This window comes from Trifolium pratense, linkage group LG2 (genome assembly GCF_020283565.1).
Source record: "Trifolium pratense cultivar HEN17-A07 linkage group LG2, ARS_RC_1.1, whole genome shotgun sequence".
Taxonomy (NCBI): domain Eukaryota; kingdom Viridiplantae; phylum Streptophyta; class Magnoliopsida; order Fabales; family Fabaceae; genus Trifolium; species Trifolium pratense.
Genome location: NC_060060.1, coordinates 25181695 through 25194808, shown reverse-complemented (window position 1 = coordinate 25194808; position 13114 = coordinate 25181695). Strand labels below are relative to the sequence as shown.

The window sequence follows — 13114 nt, the reverse complement described above, 5'->3', positions numbered from 1 at the left end:
ATGAAATTATAATTCCTTTTCATATAAAATAATTTATATTTAAGCATGTATAATAATTTCGATGTTCAAACATATAAAATTAGAAGGATAATGATACTTATCTCTCCAAAGTTTTGCAACAAAGGCAATAGTCCATCCTCTTCAAATTTGCAGCCGTTAATTAATCACAAATACATCATAAATCGAACCTAAAAATTGTTAGAACATTTTGTGTTGGGGGACTGCTGCAAATACTCGAATAAGAAGAAGATGATGAACGACATGATGAATATTGCACATAAATTCCAAAGGGTGTGTATCACACTAAACTTTAGGTTCGATTCGCCCCCACCATAAACTGAATGCAAAAGGGTTAACCGGCGAATCCCCTTCAGGATACTTTGGAAACCTTGACATGGATTGCACATACATATCAAACATGCATATCAATCAATGATATTTTACGGAATAAAGTTTCTTCAAATACTCTCGTGCACTAGAGAAATGAAGAAATTATTTAAATATTATAGGCATGATTTCTTACTCATGGAAACATGATTTTCTAATATGTTTTATGCCTCCTAAGTGTCTTTATTTATAGAGAAACTTATGTCAAATGATGAAGGGACATAACCTTTGAAAGGATTTCAAAAATGTAAATTTGAATTTCAAATTAACCATTGCAACCTTTCAAATATATTTTGGAAAATATCCAACAAGTATCTCGTCGGAGAAGTCGTTGATGCTCTCTACCGTCAAAGATTGTGACAGTGTCGTTTCTGTCATCATCTTGCTATTTCTTGTTTCCATGGAAAGGGTTCTTCAGAGAAGAAGCTATATGTTGCGGAAATCGAAAATTTGTTACAAGAATTGGTTAAAATTGGGGATTGATGAAGAGAGAGGGTTTTCAACTTCATCATTTATGTATAAAAGAGGGAGCGAAAAATGCTATTTCTATTTGTTTTTGTGAGCGGGAAATTATCAGAGAATTTTATTTATTTTTTGTTAGCGGGATATTCTTATTATTTTATTTATTTATGTAAATCAAGACGAATAATTCATACAAATGTAATTAAAACTCAATTATGGGTTAATCGTTTATGACATGGACTACCGGGGTATCTAATCTCGTTCGCTCCCATGTTTTCACACTCCACCGTTGGCAATGGCAGGGACCCAAGGAGATGTCTTCGCTTTTGGCGTTCCTTCGTAGATCTGCAGGCGCGCACACAAAGAATGTTGTTGCGCAGGGATATGGTTAGCCAAGTTGGGGAAAACAAAGCCGTCCGACATGAAGAAAAATTTCTCTTTTACCCCAACAAATAACCTAATATTTTCATTTTACCCTTTTTATTATGTCGTTACATATTTACGTCATTTTATCTCAAAATAACTTTCATTATTGATCACTACACACATATCAATATACAACTTTTTGACAAATTATAAAAATTATAAAAAGTTGATATTTAGAAATACCCACTGAGACAAATCCAACATCTTATATGTTAATCTTTGTCTTTATATATTAGTAGAAAAATATGGTCAAAATAGATTAGGTAACTAGTACACATAGTCAAACTGTGACATTCATTATGAGACGGATGGTGTAAAAGTTAGAATCGGAACACTTAAAAAAAAAATTGGAACACTTGAATAAAATGTTTCTGCAGAAAAACTACAAACTGATATTTTTTCCCGACAATAATAAACTTAACTCATTTCATTAATCAAGTAATTTTCAATACAATCGTATTCACTTGCCGTTTTACAAACCGAAAATAGTTAAATAAAGTGTTTCAATAACAAAATCTCATCTTCATCATCTCCATCGTTCAACACTCCCAAAAAGCAAAAGTTCCTCCTTTTATGACTTCTTCGGAACAATCGTTGGTGGCCAAAGTTCAAGCTTTATTGTTTGATATTTTTTGGTTTTTTTTTTTCCTTCTCGTTTTTCATTCTCATTATAACCACATCTTCTAGTTCATCTCTTACAATTAACTCCTTCAATTCATTTTCACTAACCAAATCCTCCCTTCATTTTTACACTACGTTCACCTCACCATAAAATCTTCCTTATCAATTCTTTCTCACCAACCCCCATTCAAACAGAATCACAGTGTTATTTTATTTATGCTTGAAACTAGAATTGCATCTTGGCCAAAGATCATAGTTGAATAAATTGCAAACCAGATTCTGGGTGTGGTTGGGACAAGTCTCATTTTTGTTTCTGAATACTTTATTCTGGGTGTGGTTGGTTTACAATTTTTTGACCGAAACATTTTTTTTTGGTTAGGACCGAAACACTTTATTCAAGTGTTCTGAAATTTTCAGTTTAAAGCATAAAATGTAGGGCTGAAGTGAAATAATAAAAGCCATAAAATGGAAATATTATATTGTTCATAAGGGTGAAAGGTTAAATGTAGGATAATGCTACTGTGGACCACCTTCACAAGTGGTCTACCGTGAAAAAGTGATCTACCGAATATGAATTTTACGAAATTTACTGTTGGATTGAAAATTTATATTGTATAGATCATTCATAAATTTTTGAAAATAATTTGATATGTTATTAAGACCCATCAAGATTTACGTTATTTAATAAACCGTTAATCTTGATGTGTCTCAATAACATATCAAATGATTTTCAATTTTTCTAAATTTTTTTCTATATGATATAAACTTTCAATCCAATGGTGGATTTTGTAAAATTCGAATTCGTAATAATATTATTCATGACAGATCCACCATGGACCACTTGATGAAGTGGTCCATATTAGAATTTACCAATGTATTGATGTGGGGCAATTTTTTTTCCTTATGAGTAACGGTAGGGGTTTTTTTAACATGTGAAATATTGCACATGTTTAAACAACTTAAAGTAGTATTTTTTTTATTATTGAAAAACACCAATTATTTAATAAAAAATTATACATTTAATATAAAATGCACAAAGTTCAATACAAAGTTATTATTTTGAACTTCTTAACGTGTGCAAATTCGCACATGATAGAAAATACCCTAAAAAATAAATGTATGCGAGTAGTAATTTAAATTTTATTCCTAGAATTAATTTTCTAACTTTGTAACAAACTTAGTAAGGATCTTATGCCCTTTAACAAGTGGTTAGAGATACCCGACTCTTACGTATGAAAATAATTTGGTTGGAAGGGAAAACTCATCTCGTGTGCCCCATCAATTTCTCGATGGATATTAATGTCACTGCTAAACTGTGGTGGAAACTTCGTATCAATGACATGGTAATCCAAAAAATAATTAACGACGACGAACAATATATTGGTTCAAGTAATAAGGAACTTCTAACCAAATGATCACAAATTTGATTGCAAGGAGATAACCCAGCTTATGTACTCATTAGTTGAAGATTAATCACTACTCATACTTTTTCTATCATTTTTAATGAATGGCAGTGAGAAAACTACAACTCCAAACTTTCTCTATCATTTTTTAGATTTGAGAATGCACATTGGGGTGATAAGCATTACAAATGATGATCTCATTTCAATCTTTTCATTTCAGAGGAAGCTTTTGTGCATGTTATCAAAGATGGCAGGACTATTTCATTTCATTACATTTGTGGCCATGTTCCCTGTGGTGAATCTCTTAGCTGTTGAAACCACAGAACCACAACAGCAAAACTTGAAATATCATGAGCAAGAAACCTAATTTCAAAGTACAACAACAACTACTTTAAAAAGATCCACGCAATCTTTTTTTTATTTTTATTTCTGTTTCAGATTCTATCATGTAAAAATTATATATATTTTCGAATATATGTGTACTTTGTAAGAAATGTATTTTTTTTTTTCTTTCAATGAACAGATGACAATATCTTTCCCAAACACCTACAACAGGAGGAATGAGTTCTTTATTCTTTGTATTTTCTACATTCCTCCATCTAACCTTAGAGAAAGTAGTTGAAAAAGTGTCTAAATGGAAATTAGGCCAATAAAAAATAGATGTTAAATTGAAAGAGCACCCATTAAAACTATTTTGGCAAAGCTTAATTATTAAGGAAAAAAGCAGCTCATGCTGAAGGGTCTTGAGTAATTAGGTAACAGTTGTAATTTATGATGTATTATTTATTTCAGTCAGTTTAAAAGAAGCAAGAACCAACTCCTAGTTGTATAAACATGATAGCAAGTGGAAGCAAGTAGCATCAACCAACAGAAGAAGAAATAACAAAAGTTGATAAAAAAAAAAAGGTAAAAAAGTACTCAATTGAAAAGCATTGTTTTGAATATGTCAATATTTGAGGAGCTAGCAGATCTTGAAAACTATTCCCATGCTATAACAGCTTAGAAGGCTTGGAAAAATACAACTCAAGCAATTTGGTTTCGGAAATTTCAAAGTGAAACGTACATTGCATTGTTATCAAGTGCGCCCAAGAATCGGAGGACCATTGATATGTATAGAATCTAAGGAAAACACCAGGTATGCATTTACGAACTAGAAACATTCATTCCAATGACAGCTTACATGCGGGAGAGATCCTTGGGCAGTAGATTAAATCATCTATGAATTTGGGGCTCACCATTGCTTTTGGGGTAAAGGGACAATGGATTTCCATAACCTGTAAAAGTCTGGCATTCTGCAACATATATGTTGCAAATTGAAAATCAGCTTCCACCGGTTCATAGTCTATAATTTTACATGTTGTTAGATGAGAGGAAACACATTTAGGAACATGATTTGGGTATTTGCTATCCTCTGTAGTTGTTGAATTCCTGCACTGTTAATCAGAGACACAATCGGATTTGTAAAAATACTTGAAGAGAATAAAAAAAAAGAACCAACAAAAACCAATAAATGTACATCGGCAGGACCAACAAACCTTTGAGATAGAAAGAATTTGAAGTTTGGGACAATTTTGGAGCATTGTCACTACCTCAACCCAGTCGTGAATGCAATGATCAAACCAAAATAGTTGAAGTTCAATTAAGTTTTCAAACACAGGATAGCCTTTGTAATATGAATTGATTTCCTCATTGGGAAGACTTTTCCCCATCTGTACACAAAACATAGATCCAAACAAAATTGAATCAAATACAACATAATAATAAGTTGATTATGTAAGTTGATTCCACACAAACATATAGATAATTCAATCAATATACCATACCCCGGTTAAGGTGAGAAACTGCACACCGGAAACTGCTCTTAGCGGAACATCGAATAAATGGATATCAGCTTTGCTCAACTTGGGTAAGGGTTTAGAGTATCCTCCCGCAGTAACACCGACAATTGAATCATCATATCCATATTTCAAATCCTCCAACATGGAACACCCAATGATAAGTTTCTTTAATTCCGCCTTTAAAACCTCCCTATCATTCAAACCAGCATCAAAATCAAATAAATGGATTTCAGCTTTAACCAACTCAAACATGGGATCAATGTACCCTTCTACTGTAAAGTGTGCAGTAGTTTTAACATACTCAGTTTTCAAATTCTCCAAAACGGGACACCCAGAAAGAAGTTTCATGAAATCCTCTATACAATCGAATCGAACAAAAAACAGATCAAGATTTTTAAGCAAAGGAAGATCAACAAAACAATCAATCATAGTGGTTACACGTATACTCTTCAATTTGAGAACCACAAGAGTTTTGCAGATGAAAATAGTTGGAACCAAAGGAATACCTTAGAATCCCAGCGCATGGAACGACAGTTGAGATGAAAAGATTTTAGGGTTAGGTTGTGAGAGTATGGAGAGAACATAACTAAGTCCATGAATTGACGGAAGAGAATCCAATTATCTGTGTTTTTCACGCAGGTGTCGTCGAAGCGGAGGACGGAGAGTGAGTGGAATAATGGGCGCCATCTCTTGGAGAGAACGGTGGTTCTGAAAGCGTCTTTGAATGGGAGAAATGAGAGAATGTGAGTTAGTATCTCGTCGGAGAAGTTGTTGATGCTCACTACCATCGCTGACTGTGACGGCGTCGTTTTTCCAATCTTGCTATATTCTGTTCCCATGGAAATCGAAAAATTGTTAGAATTGAAAATTGGTTAAAATTGGCGAGTGAAGAAGATGAAATCGAATAGGGGGCGAAAAACAACCCTATTTCTATTTGTTTTCGTTAGCGGGAAATTATCAGAGAATGGTAAAGCTTGAGAGGTTTCAATTGAGTTCCGGTTCTTCCTCTATGCTCCAGTTTTCCAGTTCTATAAACAGATGACTGACACGTGGATAATAAAAATCAATGGTTAAAAATTAAAGTAATTTTTTTTTTCTTTACAATTTTAATGAATTAAAAAAAGGGCATATGAAGAAGTAGCAAATTTTTTTTTTAAAAAAATGGAGAGTTTGAATTGTGTACCTTTTAAAAATCAATACTAAAGATAATAAAGGTTGTAATATAATAATTAAAATACACAAGTTATAAGAATTATCAAATTATGAGATAGTGACTATGTGTAAAGTGGGTGCGCAAAATAAAAGTATAAGGGAAGAGAAAATCAAATGACAAAATGTAGATCGATTATGTATGACTAATTAACTTATTACATTGAGTTAGTTAGTTAAACTTGTAAGACAAGTTATTTAGAGTTAGTTAGACAAGTTGGCTTTTCAATTTTGTAACTAACTATTCTATATAAACTCTACACACACTTGTAATTGATCATTCATTCAATATTCAATATAATCTTCTTCTTCCTTCTCTTTGTTCTTCAAGCTCTATCAGTGGAGTTTGTTCTTGTTAGTTTGTTTGGTATCAGTTTATTACTTTGTTATCAAACGCTTAAGAGTTATATCGGTTCACCTTTAAACTTAGGTTAGGTCTGATCCCCACATTCTATGAGTTTATCCACTATATGTTACGGACATGAAATTACAATATTTCCTTGATCTAGCATTATACCTCCAAGCTCCTAGAGCTTGTTGTACCATAGTCACAATTTTTTTTTTTGAAGAAGCTAAATTAGGTACCATAGTCACAATTGAGTATACAATCAATCAATAGTTATGTATTGACTTGAGCAAATTACAATTATGTGATTTGTTTGGATCTAAACTTAAAAAACTCAAGACAAATTGCGAGGGTCACACTCTAGTTACTCAATGAATGTTAGATCTAAGATCTTAGTGAAGAGAGTGAGATTAAGAGTGATAAAAGAAGAACTTGTGAACTTGAGAGAATGAAGGATATTGATAGCTTGAAAACTCTTGCTCTTCAAGTGCTATTGCAAGTGCTATTTATCCGTTGTGAGTTTTGGTCTCCAAGGATATCCGTTGGAGCTTTAAAATAGTCGTTATGCACTTTTAAATGACAGTTGGAAATACTTTGTTCAAATTGTAAACTTGAAGGGATCCTCTTCAATCGTTTTTAACCATCTTCATCATAGAGGACTGAATAAGAGCTGTTGTGAACTAAGGTGAGCTGTACCATCTTTAATATTATGCTTCATTTGTGGAATCATTATCAGTACTAGTTAGATGCATAGTCTTCTTCACAATATTCCAATTCGCGTATTTCTTGGTTTGTTTTGGAATGACATGGATAACAATAGCTGGAATCTTGTCCCCTTTGGCTTTCTATTTACTTATCTTGGTGAGGCAGTGTATTCTCCCAAGAGAAATAGATGGAGCTGAATATAAAGAAATATTTGGTGCTCAAAGACTTTCTACGAAGTAGAAACCCTGATACCGACTCCGGACACACCACTGAAGACTTTGGTAATAATGTGAGGTTGGAATTGAGTCCCACATTGCTCAATTTTGAGTGGACATTGAGTTTATGGGTTTCCTCACTAATAGGTTGGAATTGAGTCCCACATCGACTGTAACACACTGTTGGCTCATGAGGGGAGCTCGGTGGTTCATTTGCGTTGGACCAAGAGCTACTACGCAAGTGAGTTTATCATATGTTAGGTCATGAGAGGAGCTTGGTGGTTCATTTGCGTTGAACCAAGAGCTACCACACAAGTGAGTTTAATATCATATTTTTACTCAAAAGTTTAATTAGGACATTTTGAGTGGACATTGAGTTTATGGGTTTCCTCACTAATATGTTGTTCAACCATTACTTTTTCAAACAATATGGGACTTCCAACCTTATATTCTTGCTACACAACAGTTTCCAGTCTCATTGCACCAAGACTTGAAAATTAATGAAATAGGAGGATGATGAACAAGCGTAGCATATAACATCTATGTTACAACTGCTTTCACAAGCAAAGGAAATTTTGGTGTTGGAAGCACGATCCGGGGGCAACTATTTCAGTTAATTAAGTACCCTATTCTTTTCTTGCTAAACTTCACCTTCAAAGACCCCCCCCACCCATTGTCTCTGGTGAAAGAGTTGGTGCTCAAACAAATTTGGCATAATACTTAAGACATGTGTGATTTCTCATGGCAATTACTCTGTGATAGAATGTCAACAAAAGTTAACTTGCTTAGGTATGGTTGTTATCTGACACATCTGCTATGTAACAATTGTTGTTATACTGTTTCAATCTTAGGTATATCATATTCCGAGTTTGTTTTAAATTTTAATATACAATAAAAAGTCTTAGCAGTTCACAAAAACATTGCATATTTAAGTAAACATAAATTTGGATTAGTCGGTCTTAAGGTCGGATACCAAGTTTTCAAAAAAAAAAAGTAAACATAAATTTGGTGGTAACTGGCAAGGACGAGGAAGGAGTATAATTGAAATGAAGAAAAATTTAAAAGAGGATAATCTATAGAAATAACATATTTAATCATAATTTTTTTTAAAAAAATCGGATGGAGTTGAATGGAGACCGGATCCTCTCCGGTGAAAGGAGGGATCGAGTGGAATCTTGTTCACGGAAGGGAATCCTTTCTCGTTTGAATGTGAGTCTTCTTTGCCTTTGTTAAAGATAGTCTTGCTAGAAACATATCACATCATCTTGATGACAACTTTGACACAATTAGGTTGCTTCAATAACTCAAATGCCTTGTTTATTTCTATCAATGGTACCTCATGGGTGAACAGTTCTTGAAGAGGGAATTCCTATAAAATAAAAAATAATACAATGTCTTTAGTATTGGACATTATTATGTTATTTGCATAAGCAAATATTTTAGATATTACTAGGTACAAACCCGTGCGTACGCACGGGTTGCGCCTTCGGCGCGTTATATTGCGTCGGTGCGTTAGGTCGTAAGTGATGGATTCATGTTAATATTAAAAACCTGTAGTTTAGTTTCTTGGTCATTATTACCTCTTTCTGGCATTTGTCAGCTATGATGGAAAGGTCTGATGTGGTTTTCAGTCCTCCAAAAATAGAACCTTTCAATTTTCTACCAAATATAATGGCAAGAAGATCTAATGGTACTATATTTTCAACTCCTGTACCAATAGCCATTGTTTTACCTGTTCCCTGTATATATAGAAGCAAAATTCATGTTATTCTAAAATTAAAGTAACCTAATCTGCTAATATTGCCTGATTAAAAAAAAAATGTGATCAAGATTTATCTCGCTCGATTAACCAAATAACTAACTGAATTATTTGATGAAATTGAACTTACTAATTTTGTGACTTCAACTGATACATTAAGTAAAGAAGGAACTCCAGTGCACTCAAAAGAGTAATCCACACCCATTCCACCACTCAATTCTTTGATCAATTCTGAAGCAGATTTATTAGAATCACTTGGATTTATAAAGTGTGTTAGTCCAAAAGCTTCTGCTTTTTCTCTCTTCATCTCATTTTTGTCAACCCCAATTATCTTACTTGCTCCCATCATTTTGGCTCCACTTATAGCCTGCACCACAAGGTTTCATGCTCATCATATAAAACAGTTTGACTTCATATTATTATTTTGGCTTAACTATACATTTGGTCCCTTACGTTTATTTTAGGTTTCAATTTGGTCCCTTACGTTTAAAAAGTATCAATTTGGTCCCTTACGTTTATTTTAGGTTTCAAGTTAGTCCTTTCCGTCAATTTTGTCACACGTGGCAGTCAATTTGCATATGTGGACTGACACGTGGCACTTGGACACGCTGACACGTGTACTGTTCAAACGATGTTAGTGACAAAACTAACGGAAAGGACTAACTTGAAACCTAAAATAAACGTAAGGGACCAAATTGATACTTTTTAAACATAAGGGACCAAATTGAAACCTAAAATAAACGTAAGGGACTAAATGTGTAGTTAAGCCTATTATTTTTTATAAAAATAACTTATACATGCACACTTATATGATACACACTTAAGCTCTGTTCGGCAAAAAATAGTGGATATCTGATAAGCTAGCTTGTGGCGGATGAGCTTATAGCAGATAAGCTAGTTGATTCAATTTGCTGTGTTTGATAAAATTATCGATTGAACTAGCTTATAGATATGAAATGACATAAAAATGATATGTTTAATTAATATTTAATTTTTTTTCAAGTAAGATGGGAGGGGTAATTGGAAGAAAAATGATAAAAACATAAGCTTTAAGTTATAAACTAATTGAATTAGCTTTAAGTTATAAGCTAGTAAAAATAAGTTTTAAGCTCATGAGAAAAAATGTTATCAAACATGTCTTTTTTTCAAAATAAACTTATAAGCTTTAAGACATAATCTCAAATTTTGGCATTGCCAAACAGAGACTTATGTTCTAAAAGCACTGTTTATCGAAAGAGCTCGACTTTAATTAATAGAAGATGAAAAAAAACTAACAGAAATGATATAGATTGATTTGTGAAAAATACCCCTAATCCAACAGCTCCAAGACCAAAAACAGCAACACTTGAACCACTTTTAACCTTAGCTTCCTTCCAAGCAGCTCCATAACCAGTTGCAAACCCACATGAGATGAAACTAGCATATGCTAAATTAATGGCTGGATCAACTTTGAGAAGGTAGTTGACATCAACAACCACATACTCTGACCATGTAGCACAACTCAAAACATGATATAGTCTCTTGCCTCGAATCGACAACCTTGAAGTATTATCAGGCATTAGGCCAGTGAATCTCACAGGGTATGTAAGACAAAGATTTGTTTTCCCTGAAACACAATTCTCACATTCTTGACACTCCCCTACATATGTTGGAATTATAATATCTCCTTCTTTAAGATTTGTCACTTCATCACCAACACTCTCTATAACACTGTTTTGATACAATATATATATATTCACAAGGTTAATATATAGTTAGTATATAGAGAAAACTATATAAAAAGGTTATATTTGGTATTTTACCCAACTCCTTCATGTCCAAGTGCTAGGGGGAATTTATTCTGCAAATTATTTTGTATAGAAATCCATTAGCACAAGCCAAAGCAAATTAAAAAATTACCTACACCCGTCTTAATTATAAGCAAATACTTTTTAGATTCATTGAATAACTGCTGTATCTGGTTTATATATTTTTGAAACGGTGTATCTGGTTTATATCAAAGACCAGATACATTGGTTATTCAATAAATCTAAAAAACGAATATTTGCTTATGATTAAGGCCGGAGGGAGTATGTTTTCGGTTTTAATCAAAAGCAAAGACATAGGATTGAAAGTTGAAAAATTAACAAACATGTGGAAATCCTTGAATGCTTGAGATGTCTGTGTGGCAGAGACTAGCACAAAGCATATTAACTCTAACTTCTGTTGCCTTTGGTGGATCTACTTGTATGTCTTCCACTGTCACTGCTTTTCCTACCCCCCAACATATTGCAGCTACAATATCCAAATATACATGTCTATGTTAGTAAAAGCATGTAATACAAATTATAATATTAAATAAAAGTCACATTAAGTAAAAATGATGGTGATACCTTTGCATGTAATAACCTGTGATTTGCTTGGCATATTGAAGATGAAGATTAAATGCACAAATAATCTGACTTTCGAGAGAAAAGAGAATAGTAGGTGCTGCTGTGTAATTGACTAATGATAGCTATAAGCTACCTATATTATATATAAATAAAATACAAATTTTGTGTGAATTTTTTCTTTACAATTTTAACCTTTTTATAAATTATTTATATAAAATTCAATCTTTCTTTATTTGATTAAATAATTTAATTTTTCAGATAATCTATATTAAAAGATAAAAAAATTTGGTCAAACATATTTTCTTCCAATTTTACCTATTACATAAATTGTTTTTAAGAAAAATAGTATGTATATAAATTTAGTCAACTTTGAGTAATAAAAAATAGTCAACACTGCAAATAAAGCTCCTCTTAAGGTCTGAGGTTCGATTCTCTCTGGCGCCAATTTGGGTGGGCTAATTTAGCTTCTTCAAAAAAAAAAAAAAACTGCAAATAAAGTAAAAAAAAAATAGAGAGATCCAGTGAACTCAATTGTTGGAGTACTACTTAAATATGGTCTAATTATCTCTCGGCCGGCCATGAGGCTTTCATGATTAGGCCAAATGCAGAATATGATAAAGACATAATCCTATTAAAACAGATATTAGGCCAATTCATTACGTTGTTGTTGTTTATTAAAAGCAATAAACAACAACAGCAACTTGAAAATTGAAATAGAAATTAGGCCAATGGAGCAGAATAGATGTTAAATTGAAACAGAACCTGTTAAAACTATTTTCTTAATTAGATAACAGTTGACATTTACTATCTATATCTGTGAAATTATGGTTTACACATTTATGAAGAATTTACTCTTACAGTTGAAATATACAATATATAAATAACAAATTCTAACATAATCGGCGTCGATTCCACAAAAATAATTTCGAACTGCAGATGTCAGAAATAATTTCCTCCACTATCTGCTGTATTTGCAGGCACTGCTGGACTACACTCAACTATCCCGCAACCTACCTACAGTTCTTGATTTGGTCGCAATCAAACATTGCAGGCCTCTCGTCTTCCACAGCATCAGAACAGAAGGGACAGGTCGCAGATCATTGTACATTTTGCTCTCGGAGTCTCTTACGCGATGGAACACAGCCTCTACAAATGTGTCACATTAAATGAAGAGCTTTTGGTGGAGCAACGACTCGCCATAAACTGTTCCAGCCATCGGGAGCAGAGGTGTTAAGTCCATGATCCTTAATTATCCCGCATTATTATCTTATTATATCCTGATTTCACTGAATAGCATCCATTCTGATCCGCATACCAGATTAATTTAGCCTCCTGTACCGAATCAAATAAATTGTTTTCGCGTCACCAGGG

At 33.1% G+C, this 13114-nt stretch overlaps 2 protein-coding genes across 2 annotated transcripts; both read right to left on the bottom strand.

Annotated features, from left to right (window-relative positions):
- Positions 1-4259: 4259 nt before the first annotated feature.
- LOC123909029 (FBD-associated F-box protein At5g60610-like) lies at positions 4260-6092 on the bottom strand. Its single transcript, XM_045959800.1, is given in 5 exon segments — positions 4260-4732; positions 4835-5008; positions 5123-5327; positions 5439-5631; positions 5634-6092. Coding segments are annotated over 5 exon segments (1188 nt in total). The 5' UTR covers positions 5977-6092; the 3' UTR covers positions 4260-4459.
- A 2558-nt stretch (positions 6093-8650) lies between these two features.
- Positions 8651-12266, bottom strand: LOC123909665 (8-hydroxygeraniol oxidoreductase-like). Its single transcript, XM_045960540.1, has 7 exons — positions 11744-12266; positions 11503-11645; positions 11174-11211; positions 10679-11081; positions 9502-9738; positions 9193-9351; positions 8651-8981 (listed from the first exon to the last, which is right to left on the bottom strand). Exons 1-7 carry the CDS (start codon positions 11775-11777, stop codon positions 8868-8870), a joined length of 1128 nt encoding a protein of 375 aa, XP_045816496.1. The 5' UTR covers positions 11778-12266; the 3' UTR covers positions 8651-8867.
- Positions 12267-13114: the final 848 nt, after the last annotated feature.

What these genes read in the sequence shown, in the direction of transcription:
- LOC123909665 (XM_045960540.1), bottom strand. Translation starts at nt 11,777, where the DNA reads ATGCCAAGCAAATCACAGGTTATTACATGCAAAG. An exon ending in CTTGGACATGAAGGAGTTGG is followed by an intron (nt 11,082 to 11,173) that starts GTAAAATACCAA and finishes GTATCAAAACAG; the next exon opens with TGTTATAGAGAGTGTTGGTG. An exon ending in CAGTTGAAGTCACAAAATTA is followed by an intron (nt 9,352 to 9,501) that starts GTAAGTTCAATT and finishes CTATATATACAG; the next exon opens with GGAACAGGTAAAACAATGGC.